The 12,763-nt window shown below is 42.8% G+C and overlaps 1 protein-coding gene across 9 annotated transcripts in view; it reads right to left on the minus strand.

The window, feature by feature from the left end:
* The window catches only part of PTPRM (protein tyrosine phosphatase receptor type M), a 437,540-nt gene extending 427,527 nt beyond the window's left edge, over positions 1-10,013 (minus strand). For 5 of the 9 annotated variants that reach the window (XM_083866169.1, XM_083866171.1, XM_083866170.1 and 2 more), the window contains exon 1: positions 9,753-10,013. In XM_083866169.1, the coding sequence (XP_083722295.1) occupies positions 9,753-9,825 (73 nt within the window). In that variant the 5' untranslated portion in view covers positions 9,826-10,013. The remainder of the gene's footprint in view (positions 1-9,752) is intronic. The other 4 variants (XM_083866173.1, XM_083866172.1, XM_083866168.1 and 1 more) reach the window with 1 other exon arrangement.
* Between the last annotated feature and the right edge of the window lie 2,750 nt (positions 10,014-12,763).

Consider the following 12,763-nt stretch of genomic DNA (forward strand, 5'->3'; position numbering starts at 1 on the left):
AAACCCCAGCGTTCTCCAAATCCACACATGAAAGTGCTACACCAATTCACATAAATCCCTTACTAGCCTAGATTTATGGAGGCAATTCTAACAACAATTCTTCAAGTAAAAATAAATAAAACACACTTCATGAACTTTATATGTGGTCTTCAATCCACATGCTTTGCCACTGCCATAAACAGCAGGTACTAATGTCAGGCAACATAAAGGCTTCCATTTCACATTTTCACCCTCTAAGGTTTTAAATAGATATTAAATTTAGTTGTCTTTTGGTGTTGGTTTCCCAACACGTCTGTGATGCTCACAGACCTAATCCCAAAAGGTTTCTTTCCCATATAAAAGGTATTTGCAAAGGTTTTCCCCTGAGCTAAGATGGAGTCAAGATGACATCTCTCACAGAGTAAAAAGGGCATCAGCTGCACAGTGCCTCGAAATTATTACTGGGACAACAATTTATCTTATATAACTGAGGAATTACTTCAGTATCAAGCTGTCTCTGCAGAAGTTAAAAAGAAAAAGCTTAAGTGATGTGTTATGTAAAGTGCTTATATTAAAGTGTTGAATGCAGTGCTTTGTAAAATAATCTTCATCTACTCTGCAGAATTCAGAAAAGGTAACATTAAAGGAAAAAGGCTATAGCTATTTTCAGTCATTAACATAAGAACTACCCCACTGAGAACTGTGGTTCCTGGAAATGTCCATAACTGTTTCTATCTCCTAAACATGTGACAATACTTAATGATGTTTTTGAGTTTCCAGGGAAAACTGAAGCTAGAGGGGCTAAGAAGCGGCTGCTGTAGATTTTCTCTAAATATGTTTCGGGGTTCTGAGCTATCACCTTTTTTTTAATGTTTTGTAAATGGAAATTTAGCAGCTTTCTCAGCCACAGGGAAAGGAAAAAAAAAAAGAAATTCCAACTAGTCTGGCTATGAAGATCCTCATTCATGTCACAGTTGAACGCCAGAGCACAGAGTTAAATCTGGATCTCCCGCACCTGTGAGGGAGTTCTGACCACTAAGCAACTATTAAAACAGGGATTTTAAAAATGCATACAAATATATATGTATATACACACACACATACGTCTTCTTCATGCTGTTCTTCAGGGGTGTGGTTCATGTTAGGCAATGTCATCCCAATGCGGAACCAGAAAAGTCTCCAGGCTCAGAAATTTCCACAGAGAGAAAAAAGTTTCTTGGTTAAGATTTTATGACTTATCTTAGAACAGTTAAACAAAAAGAGGTATTACATTATAGAAACACTATTAACTTCCAAATTAATCATCAGAACACTGTTGTTCTGGAATTACAGCGCTTGACAGAAACATCACAGCAATTACAATATGCTATATATAGTCCCAACAGGTGTGCAAACAGTGGCAAACACCTTGAAACAAAAATATTTTCTTTCAAGTTTCTGCCACACCTTTGAGCACACTCTGAGCAGGCTGTACAGTTGTTAGGAAACATTGGACTTCTTACAGTGGATGAGAAGGATGGAAGACAGAAGAAGCAATGATGAAATTTTTCAAACAAAACAAATATCTAAATCACATAAGAAGAAAGAGAAACTGTACTAAACTAAGCAGATACAGAGGAAACAATTATGTCTGCTATGGTGCCTCACACAGTTCACTGGGATGGCAATTGACTTTCATGTTTGTTTTCAACTGTTCACTCAGCTGTTTGTTAGAACATTAAAAAGCCATGAAGGTAAAAAAATAATGGAAGTGTGAGAAACAGAAGTTTCTATTGAGGTAGAGGACAACTGTCAATCCCTTTAGGAAACTGTCACCTCTTCTTGAAATGTAACCTGATAACACTCTTTTTCTCAAAACTGGAGATCCTTTTTCTCAGAAACTTTGAGAAACTCTACCCTCAAAAACTATGCAGACTTGGTAACCAAAACTTTAAGATGTGCATATAGATGACCATTTTTTTGTCACAAACTACTGCATCAGCCATAGAAGAATGACTAAGCATTAGCTGCCAAAATAAGTAATTATTTGGCCATAGAGTGGAAAAAAATACACCCCCCCTGCCACTACCTCTAAACGTCAAGTACGCCATGAAAAATGCAAAGGTCTGCTAATGGGTAATAACTCATCAACTTTAACACAGAGACATACAAACTAGTACACAGATTATAGGCATATACACAAGTATGTAAGTGCACACAGCAGGGGTGGAAATTATTTACTAGTCTAATGTATATTCACCAGAAAAATTATTTGAATAGCCACTCAATTTATCTGTAACAACAACTGCATCAAGCAAACCTTAAGTATGAGGTTACTGATCCACTACTTATCCACCTGAAAGTAAACATATGAAAGTAAACAAAGATATTACAGGAGTTTACTGTAATATCCTCCTCAATCTTATGTTAGAATCTTATCAGCCCAAATTAACAGTTGTTTCACCTAATGCGCCTACATTTATGTGCTACAGAATTAAAACAAAGATCCACTGACAAAAGTATTCTATCCACTACATGATTTATAAATAGTCTAAACCATATCTGATTTTATAGTTCAGGATAAAAGATGTGACAAGATTCAAGATAACAAAGCATGATCTTTCTGAAAACTTCCTCAAAGTAACTGTGACTTAAACATTTAAAAAAAAAAAAAAGCCACACAACGAAACAACAAAGAAGCAAAAAATCTCCCAAAAATATGTGTGGTGGGAAAAAAAAATTTGTTCTAAAACAGGCATGTGATGCTCTATTTCATTCTCCTAGAAGATGAAGAGCTGAAGTGATAAAAGAGGTAATTAGCTGTTAGTTATTCCAGAGCAAAAACACATTTCTAGTGATTAACAAAAAAATGCTGTAAGAGATATTTATAATAGCTTAACAGTGAAGAAGATTAGAAAGACAAAAAACCAAGGGAGAGCAATAAAAAAGCTAATCTACCCCTCAAAAAAATCCCATTCTAACCAAAAATTATTATTCTAAATCAGGATAGATTAAACATGGGGGGTGGGGAGGGGAAAAAACAGAGTCATAAGTAAAATGTTTGGTGTACATCATTTCGCAGAAAAATATTAAAGATTAATTAACATTACATTTAATCATATGTGTAAAGATAATCAACTATTGCTATGTAAAACTGAGCCTTAAATACATTATTAAAAACAAATGTGTTGAAAAGTAAGATAATAAAAAATAAGAGAATGTGAATAATTATAAATTCACTTCTGTTTTCCACAAGTAATTCAGCTGCTTTTTAGACTTCAGAGTATTTTTTTACATCCTCTTTTCTAGTAATGTTCATCTCTTCCATTCTTCCAGCAAATACTATACCTTCTTTCCCACCTTCCCCTCCCCGAAAACACACTAAGTCTAACCTGTTTTCAGAGCTCCTTCCTGCTAATATTGCCATGATTTAGTCTGAACAACTGTGGTCATTACTTTTTTTTTTTCTTTTATCATTGCTCCTTATGTGGCAAAGGGTCACTGTTGAGTCAGAGACTTCTGGCTGAGACACTTCTTTCCTATTGTCTGCAGATACTGAGCATGGGTATGGCTTAGAGGCATAAATACACCTTAATTTTTACTGTTATTACACTCAGGAATCTGGGCACAAAAATATCTTCATTTTTAAAGCATACATGGCACCTCACCTTCTGTACCTCCTCATAGCTTTAACAGAAGCCACATGGCTTGAAAACCAACACAACACCTCCTTATGTCAAAAGGAGAACAGAATTCCACTGACAGCAACATCACCTCTATAGATAATTATTCTGAATGGCTCAGAAGGGTTCTTAATAGGTTGTAAGGAGACATGTACTCATACAAAACTTAAAGTTACACCTTAACCATCTTGGTTGATCCTTAAAGAAAAGCTTATCAGATCACTGCAGAAATAATTCTTGTATTGAAAACACTAGGAAAGTACTGACAATTTCTCTGTAGTTACATGCATTTTATTATGTATTTTTGTCATATCAGAACATTCATTCGTCTTTCTGTTGAATACTAACACCGATACTGAATCAGCCTTTCTACATTTAATTAAAAGTTAATTTGTATTGTAATCAAACTGATGCAAACATGCCACCAATGGATTAAAATTCTCTAGGTCACAAAAATCCATCTATTTTCATACCTCCCCACCTCCAAATACACCTATATTCTCACAAAACCTAACTTACAGCCCCTTCTCTTTCTATGCTTAGAAAAATGGATTTAGAGATGCAGCTACACCTAGTGATCAGCAGCAGATCACAGCAGGCAGAACTCTGGAAGACATGACAAAATTCAGAAAGAAGTATCTGAATATATTTGGGTGAACAGATTGACGTAGGAAATTTTATTGCTACTTTTTTTTTCCCCCTAAATATACGACCATATGCTCCAAATTGGTTTCAGTGTCTCAAAATCCTGTTTTAACATACAACATTACACATCAGAAATATGAGAACTGGAAGTTATCAACAATATCAAATGAAATTAAAGGAAACAAGGAGAAGATTCTCAATTTTTCCTAAAGAAAATGAGCAAATAATTCAGCTGCATTTGCACATTAACAGTTTGTTCCTGGGAAAATTTTCAAAACTACTACTTCTTTACACAAGAGTCATAATTGTGAGCTGAAAGGTTCATAATTGCATGCCATTTCCTGGGGAAACATCTTCAGAATTTAGTGACATAGCATAGAAATAGGAGTTTGACAGTGATACTAACAAGCTTTAAACACTACAGATATCCCTCTCAAAAAGCCTTTCCCCTTTAGCATGAAGTTGTAACACGTGAAATACGGGCTCAGTTCAGTGATCCCGACCCCACAACATCACTGGACTCTGTTCCATCAAGTCTACACTTACTATCTTGCCCCAGCTGAATCCAAGGATGCACAGTCAAGGGGTGGTCTCAGCAGGAATGTGTAAAACTGACCTGGCCACCAGCAAATTGCCTGTTTGACATTTTCGCTGACCCGTGGCAGGGTGTGGGTGAGCGCACATGGGAAATAAACCATCCCCGCTTGTCTCCACGTCACACTCAAATAACATCAGTGAGGTGGAGTTCAGAAGCTTGCTCACTCTACCCTAACATGTTTTGTGATTTGCCTGGGGATTTGGTCTCTCTAGCTGTCAATCTAGCAACTTCTGTGAGCATTGAGATATTATTATTTCATTTATTATTGCGCTTATATTGTTTCAGGACACTGTCATTTGTTTTCCTCATGAATTCTGACAACCGCTAAATCATGAGACCAAATGAACACCACAGCATTTTTGCACCCAGTATTCTTGCAGTATTTTGTAAGATTTATTTTTAATTTCTGATGATGTTCCATTACTATCTTTTGAAACCAAACTATCTAAATAAAATATTTTTTTAAAAAAACATACCCACCACAGAGATTCTTTTTTGATGAACTGTGCCACTTCCAAAGCCCTGACTCATTTTTACCTGAAGCATTCTGAAGTACATCTCACTTTACATGGAAACACAAACTTTACTTCATTTGTTATAACTGCAAAAACTTTAAAAAAAAAAAAAAATTTTAAGGCATCACATTTAGAAGCAGATTTTTCAAAATGGTTCCATTAATTTGCTGGAGTATTTTAAATATGAATAGTCTTAAATGTAGAACAGAAATTGAGTCATTCACCTATTCACCTAACAGCTGTAACAGCAGCAGCAAAAATCTCTTAACAGCAGGAAGTTTGGTTTGAGATTCTTCCCTCTCAGCTCTCACTGTGTAGTGAGGCCAAGTCCATGCTATGAGCTGTAGCTGGAATAGTTTTGTAGGTGAGTTGACAAACTGCATCAGCCACTAGTAAAGCTGCATCTTCACTGGCACATGTTACTTCCCTTGGAAGATGCAGGAATACAGACTTGATGGATGCGTGGAGAGAGAGAAAAGTGGGGAGAATAAACAATGCAAACAAAAGCAGAATTTGCTAAAGTGAGGTGTAACTACACTTGAAGTTCTTTGTTGCTAAAGTGATCAGAATAGCTATTACAGACTTTCAAACAGAGATTATGAATACTCTGAGAAATATCTTTAAACACAGTTAATTATACCAGAAACTTCTTATTTTCTAGACATTGCCAGGAGCTTCATTTCAGCTAGGATAGAACCTATGAAGAATTAACCTATATTCTTTCTTTCCTCTGCAGTCACCAAACATCAACATGATCACAGTAAGTTTCAACTTCAGCATGTCAGACTTCTTCCCTACATCTCTTTTCTGGAAAATGTGATCCTTCTTTTTAAAGTCCCTACACCCAAACATGAACAGATGAATCTAAGGCACAACATCTATTCAGAATGCAAGCTTTTGTATTTTTAATCCATGACATAGCTTGAGAATTACTATTCTTCATGTAAAACCTGTACTACTCACTAGGAAAGGTAATTTTCAAGTTTTGTACAGCACTTTTCCTCCTTTTCTTCTCTTCATAATTGCCACTAGTCCTGGTTCATTACGAATGGCCTCTCATAAGCATTTTTAGTCAGTCTGTCCATCCTTCTCACTGTAATAGGACTCATTCCTTTGCAGAGAAAAAACTCAGATTTTTTTAAACCAGTGCCATAAAAAGAGCGTTGATATACAACCTCCATGCTTCTCACAGCAAAAAAGAATATAACAGACTAATAATAGCCCTCCCTCCATAAGAGTCATGTTGTAACCAAGAAACACCAATTTCAAAATTCAGGCTGTGTGCACATTTACATCTACCTGAATACGAATGCCTTCATAAAACACAGTTTCCGAGTTCTATCACACATTTCCTTGCTTTCAATTTCAGCTCCCCGTTTTTGTATTCGACAGAACTCATCCTGACCCTTAATTTGATGTGAGATCAAATATTTAAGTTTACAATGTCCCTTCTAACTTCCCTTATCTCTGTGTTTGACCTAAATCCCTTAGAGGAGTGAATAGCTTTCCCCAGCCTGAATAATCTACCAGGGAAGGTGGACGAAGGAACGTGGTGGAGTCAAATGGCATTTTCTATGATTGAACACCACTTTTCAGGGACTTTTGTAATATTAACATTCAGTCTTCACATGAGATCACCTTAATAACATTTTGCTAAAATTATAAACAAAACCAGCTAAATTAGGAGTGCTATAGTTTCTCAAGAAGAAACTAAAAAATAGTAAAAAAACCCAAACCCAAAACTAATCTTGCAGAAAGAGCCCAGCTACTTTTAAAAACTTAGGATAAGCAGCACTGTCCATTTAGAACAATGTTTTCAGTAATATCTCTTGAATTCAAATTCTTGAGATCGTTTACTTCTTGAACTGATGAATCCAGAATTTTAAAATCTTTAGTTAAGGACTCAGAGAAAATCTCATTGTTATTAACTGTTAAGCTGCTTTCAAAAGATTACTTGAAAGCTCCTAGGCCTTAAAAAGCCAAGATCTGATCTTTCAGTAAGATTATTTTCTAAATAAGAAACTTAAATAAGACAATAGCTGAATGTAACATTAGACCTAATCTTTGTGAAACAAATCAGTCAGTTTAGAAAAGGGCAAAAATAAAAATGAAACTATAAATGCCACAGGCACGTAATTGACACACTGCTATTCTCTGCTTAGAACATCTGTGGAGTTGGCTTTGTTTCTTTTTTCTTTGTTTGTTTTTAAACTTTTCATAGGTTAGTTTCTTTCATAACTCCTTTCTGCAATAAGGGGCAGCTATTACAAAAGGTAACTACCCAACTCAAACATGGATTTTTCTGTCATTTAATTTCTATGATGCTAATGCATCAAGGTTTTAACAAAAGAAACAGCATTTTTCCCCCCAAGCATAAATGATACCCAGACACAAGCTTCATATGGTAAAGTACAAAAATGGAAATTTCATCAATTTTGTGCCAAGAATCAATACTAAAAAGAAAAAAAAAATCTGTACATGCATCTTCACAACTAATCTTTACCTTCAATATTTAACATACATATACATATGCACATATGGGGAGAAAACTGGGCAGATTTTGCATCCCATGCCATCCTCTGCAATCTCACTGAAATGTGTGAACAGCAGCCTCCGTTACTGAGTACTTCAGATGGTGTGGAACTGCACCCTTGGAATAACTGTATGCACAAGTCATCAGTGGATTGTTTGCGGTTTATAGCACTGTTCTCCCCACAGTGTGTGTGTCAGGTCAATGAATACAAGGGATACAAATCAAACAGTAATGTGGGATTGTTCTTCAGCAACACGAATGGCCTTCAGTGCTGATCCCAGTACAGGATCAGCACATTGCATGCACAAGCCATTTAAATATCCAGAAGAAGAGTCGCCCCAGCTTAACTTTAAACAAAAAGCAAGACAGTTCACACAGGTCAGCAATGAGTTACAGATTTATCTTAATAAATCAAGTGCACCAATTGAAGTCTGGACACTAGACTTCCAATATTAATGAGCTGCAGAGCTAATACAACTGAGTCCAGTTTCATAATTCGCTGCAGAGCATACCTTCCTTCTAACAGGAGTTTGGAAAACATTTCATCATTGTTACATTTCACCTTGGAGCAAAACGTTTTTCTACTTGAAGATCTTCTGTCTCATCTAGAGTAAAAATGCTCTCAAGAAGCTAAGGGAAATGCAGCTACCTATACAAGAGGTCCCTGGAACCAAACGTAAAACCAGAATTTTCATTTTTTTCTAAGAAGTTTTAAAACCAGATCACCAATTCCCAGCCATAAAACTTGGTTTAGCTACAGTGCTCCACAGAAGCAACATGTAATGTGCAGAATATGAAGTATTCTGCAGCCCGAGCACCAAGGAGTCAGAAGGATTGCTTCCCACCAGATCAAAGCACACTTCGCACGAGCTGAGGACCAGATGTCTTCAATTTAACGTGCTTTCAGTTGCACTAACTTCATGTTAGGAACAAAACAAATCAAAAAAAAAAAATTCCGAAGTTACTCTTTGCAGTGGAGCACACAGAACTATTTCACAATCGGAATTTCTGTCTAAAATTACCGGTTTCTCCAACACATAAATAGGACAGGGGTGCAGGCGGGGGAACTCGAGACCAAAATAACCATCTGCAGGTCTGGGGTTTCGAGAAACAGAGGAACGCGGGCGGTGATGGGGCACTTCTCCGGGCTCCTCCTGGCGAGGAATGCCGGCACCCCTCGGCCACGGGCGGTCCCTGCCCTGCTCTCTCTCAGGTGATGCCCGGGGGGCTGCAGAGGGAGCGGGCCCGGGGCTTTCCCTACGGCTCTCGGGCAGCGCCAAGGGCGGGAGCGCCGGGGCCGTGCCCAGGGACCGCCGGGCGGGCGGGCAGAGCCGCGGGACCCGCCGGGGAGCACTGCCAGCCCTTCTCCTTCCCCTGTCCCCTGTCCCAGCCGCGGGCGGGACCCGCTCACCTCGCCCCTCCGCCTCCCGCGCCGGGCCAGCGGGAAACTTTCGGGAAGTGAGCGGCGGAAAAGCGCCGGAGCGAGCCCGAGTCCCGCCCGTGCCTCCAGCGCTGCCCCAGGGCTGCCCCAGCCCCGCCAGCCTCTCCACCTTCCCTGGGGCTCCGGGGCGCCAGGAGCGCCTTCCCGGCACCGCCGCCTCCTCCTTGGGACACTTTTTACACCCCGTCCACGCAGCGGTTCCCAAGTGTCAGAGCCGCCAGGGGATGGGGATGGAAAAATAAAAGAAGAAACAAATATACAGAAGAGTAGAAAAGCCCAAACCGAACCCCCGCCGCCCCCGAAGCCCCGCTCTCCCCCCGCCCCGGCCCCGGCCCCGGGAAGGCGGCCCGGCCCGGCTGGTGACCGGCTCCCTCCTTACCTGTGAACGTCTGCGCCCCCGCCGCCAGCAAAACTCCGGCCAAAGTAACCAGGCAAGTTCCAACTTTCCCCATATTTCCAGCCCTTCCTGCTCCGAATCCAGCAAAGTGCCAAAGTGTTTGCCAAAGTAGGAGGCGCCCCTCTCGCCCCCCTCCAGTGCGGGGGGCAGGGAGGAGGGGGCGGCCGGACCCCGCACTTGGTGCTCCGCGGGCTGCGCTCCCCTCCTCGCCCTGTCTCCGCTCCTCAGGGCAGGGAGAGGGTGCGAAGTGCCCGCCCACCCCTCTGCCTGCTCCGGCCGCGCCGCTGCCCCGGGGCCGTGCTGGGGCCGCCCGCCTTCCCCGGTGCCGGGGGGCACCTTTACCCGCGGACCCTCCTCGGCCGGCGCCGCCAGTCCCGGCTGGGCTCGGCTCCCGGACTGACTGGCGGTCCCCCCGGCGGGCGGGCGGACGGGCGGGCTGAAGGGAGCGCGGAAAGTCACGCCCAGCCGGCGGCGCCGCCGCTCATCCCCGCTAGAGGGCGAGGCGGCCGGGCCCCGCCGCCCACAGCAGCTCGGGGGCCCGGGCCGGAGCGCTCGCCTCTCCCCGCCCCGCTGCCCTCAGCGCCGCTCCGCTCGCCCGGGAGGGGCCGGCTCCGCGCCGGGCCAGGACCGCGTCGGAAGTTCGCGGACAGCGCGGGGGGAAGAGAAGAAGGAACCAAAAAAAAAAATAATAAAAATCTCAGCCGGGCGGCTGGGTAACTGTCGGTAACTTTGCCGTGGGCCGGCCCCGCCGTGAGGGGGCCCCGGGAAGGAGCGGCCCGGGCCCGGGACACGCTCTGCCCCCGCCCCGCCCGGCTGGCGCTGCTCCGGCCCCGGGACACGGCAGGGGAAGCGCAGGACAGGGGGAGAGCGCCGGCCCTCCATAAGCGCCCCGGTTTGTTTGTACGGGCTGTCTGGAGGCTGTCGGAAGAAGGAGCCGAGGCCAGCGCTCAGCCCTCCCCGGGAGCCGCAGGCGTGAGCGCTGCCCGCACGGCGAGCGCTGAACGGAGAAGGAATTACTATGTAAATGGGATCTCCGGGCTGGCGAGGAGCGGCACTTCTTGTACATTAATTGCTTGGCGTTCGCGTGCCGCTCATAAAACTTAATCTCCGTGCCCGGCCGCCTTTAGGAGCCGCCCTTGGCCCCTCCGGAGCGCCTCGGGAAGGATCTCTGCAGAGCCCCGGCCCGGGCCCGGCTCCTAGTCCTGCCAGTGGAGAAAAACGCCGGGAATTAGCAGGGTTATAGGGGCAGGGATGGAAATAAAATCACATTAAAACGGCAGTTATCTCTCGTCGTTTGCAGCGAGTGACTTTGGCGTTTATCTCCGTCACGTCTGGAATGCCGCTCCTTGGCAGCCCCTGCCCACCGGGCTGTGGTCCTGGTGCCCACGGCACTGCAGGGGTGTGTTCCCTGCTTCTGAAACACTTTTAGAACTAAACTCGGGCTCTAGAGGTGCAAATATTTTTGTTGGCCCTCGCTTTCAATGAAAGCTTTTCCTTTCAAGTGCAACTGCGGCCAAATTGAATGCCTTGTTTATTCCTTTAGTGCGTTACTGAAACGATAAAAGCGAGGATTTAGATAATGCTGGTTTTAAGAGCTTGAGCTCGGGTTCTATGTTCTGATTTTTCTCCAGCACAGGTCCTCTGCTTTCCATGCTGCTCTTCCATGTAGTTTGCAGGCTTTGCTGCCGCTTCCATTGAACTCCAAACTAACCCATCCCCCGCACCGCCCTGCGAGCCCCAGCATAGTCAGTGATTTCTGTCTGTCCTGAACTGCTTTTCCATACAACATATAAAGTCTGAGCTTAGGCACACAGCTGTATCATTTTAGTGCTCGCCCAGCCGTGCTGTTCTCGGGACTCTGCTCTCTTGTGGTTTGGGTGATGCGACTTGATGCAATCTTGGCGAAAGGGACAGGAACTCCGGGATGTGTGGGGCCACCGCAGCTGCCTCGGAAGTTAACGCGAGGGGGCAGAATAGCATTAATTGTTGTGTTTCCTGACGTCAGACTTTTCCTTTTTAATAGCAAGTATTCTTAGTTTATTATTTGCCCAGAACTTCAGTCTTCTCCCGCCCTCCAAAAATGACGCTGCCCAAATTCCCCGAAGCCTTGGTAACCTATAGGTGTTTTGCAATAAAAATTCAAATTTTAATTTTTTAATTATTTTTTCCATGGTTACATAATTGAGGTAATTTCTATTTTCTTTAAAAGCTGCAGTTACAGCTTCCAAAAATTATAAACTATAGATGGTCTAGAAAGTGTTAACTTCAGAGCACAAAACTTAAAAAAACCTCAAGAGTTTGTCATAAGTAATTTAACTTGCAATGATATAAACTTTAAAATTTGTCTTCTAGTAGATTTGCCACTAAACAATCCAGAAATGAGCAGTTGCACCAATGTTCATGCTAGTGAATGACCTCTCGCGGTTCAGAATGTCCAGAAACTGTGCCTCTGATTAACTGTGCAGTGTGGTAAAGTATGGTGTTCAGACATATAACAGTAGCTCTCCACCCTGTCTTTGTTACAGGGAATTGGAAAACCCCTGTCTATATCCACAGCTATCTGATTTTAGCTTAGAGAAGATGAGCTAGAAAGTTGCCGAGTCCTGAGGATTACAGAAGAGCATTTTAAGAGTGTTTGGTCACAGTCCCAGTGGGAATGAGGCTAAAGTGCTTGACCTTCAAAGACACAACTGGTCTGCTTTAATTACAGCAAATCTAAGAAACGGCTGAGCTCCAGGGAATTGCTAAACCAACAAGAACAATAGGAAACACAGGTCATGCGTGGCTGGTCGGGAACTGTGAGCTGTGTTTCACTGTGTTCAGTACTGGAGCGTGCATGAAAACTGTCCAGAAACTGTACAAAGAGAACTACAGCATCAGAAAAAGACTAGACAAAACTCACAGGTTCACTGGTGGTTCGGTTCCAAGAATGCATTCAAGAGAGTTCATTAAAGGCTAAGCTGTGGCTGGAGAGGGGATTGGAAGCATCTGCA

This window comes from Zosterops lateralis (genome assembly GCF_965231275.1).
Source record: "Zosterops lateralis genome assembly, chromosome: 1".
Lineage (NCBI taxonomy): Eukaryota > Metazoa > Chordata > Aves > Passeriformes > Zosteropidae > Zosterops > Zosterops lateralis.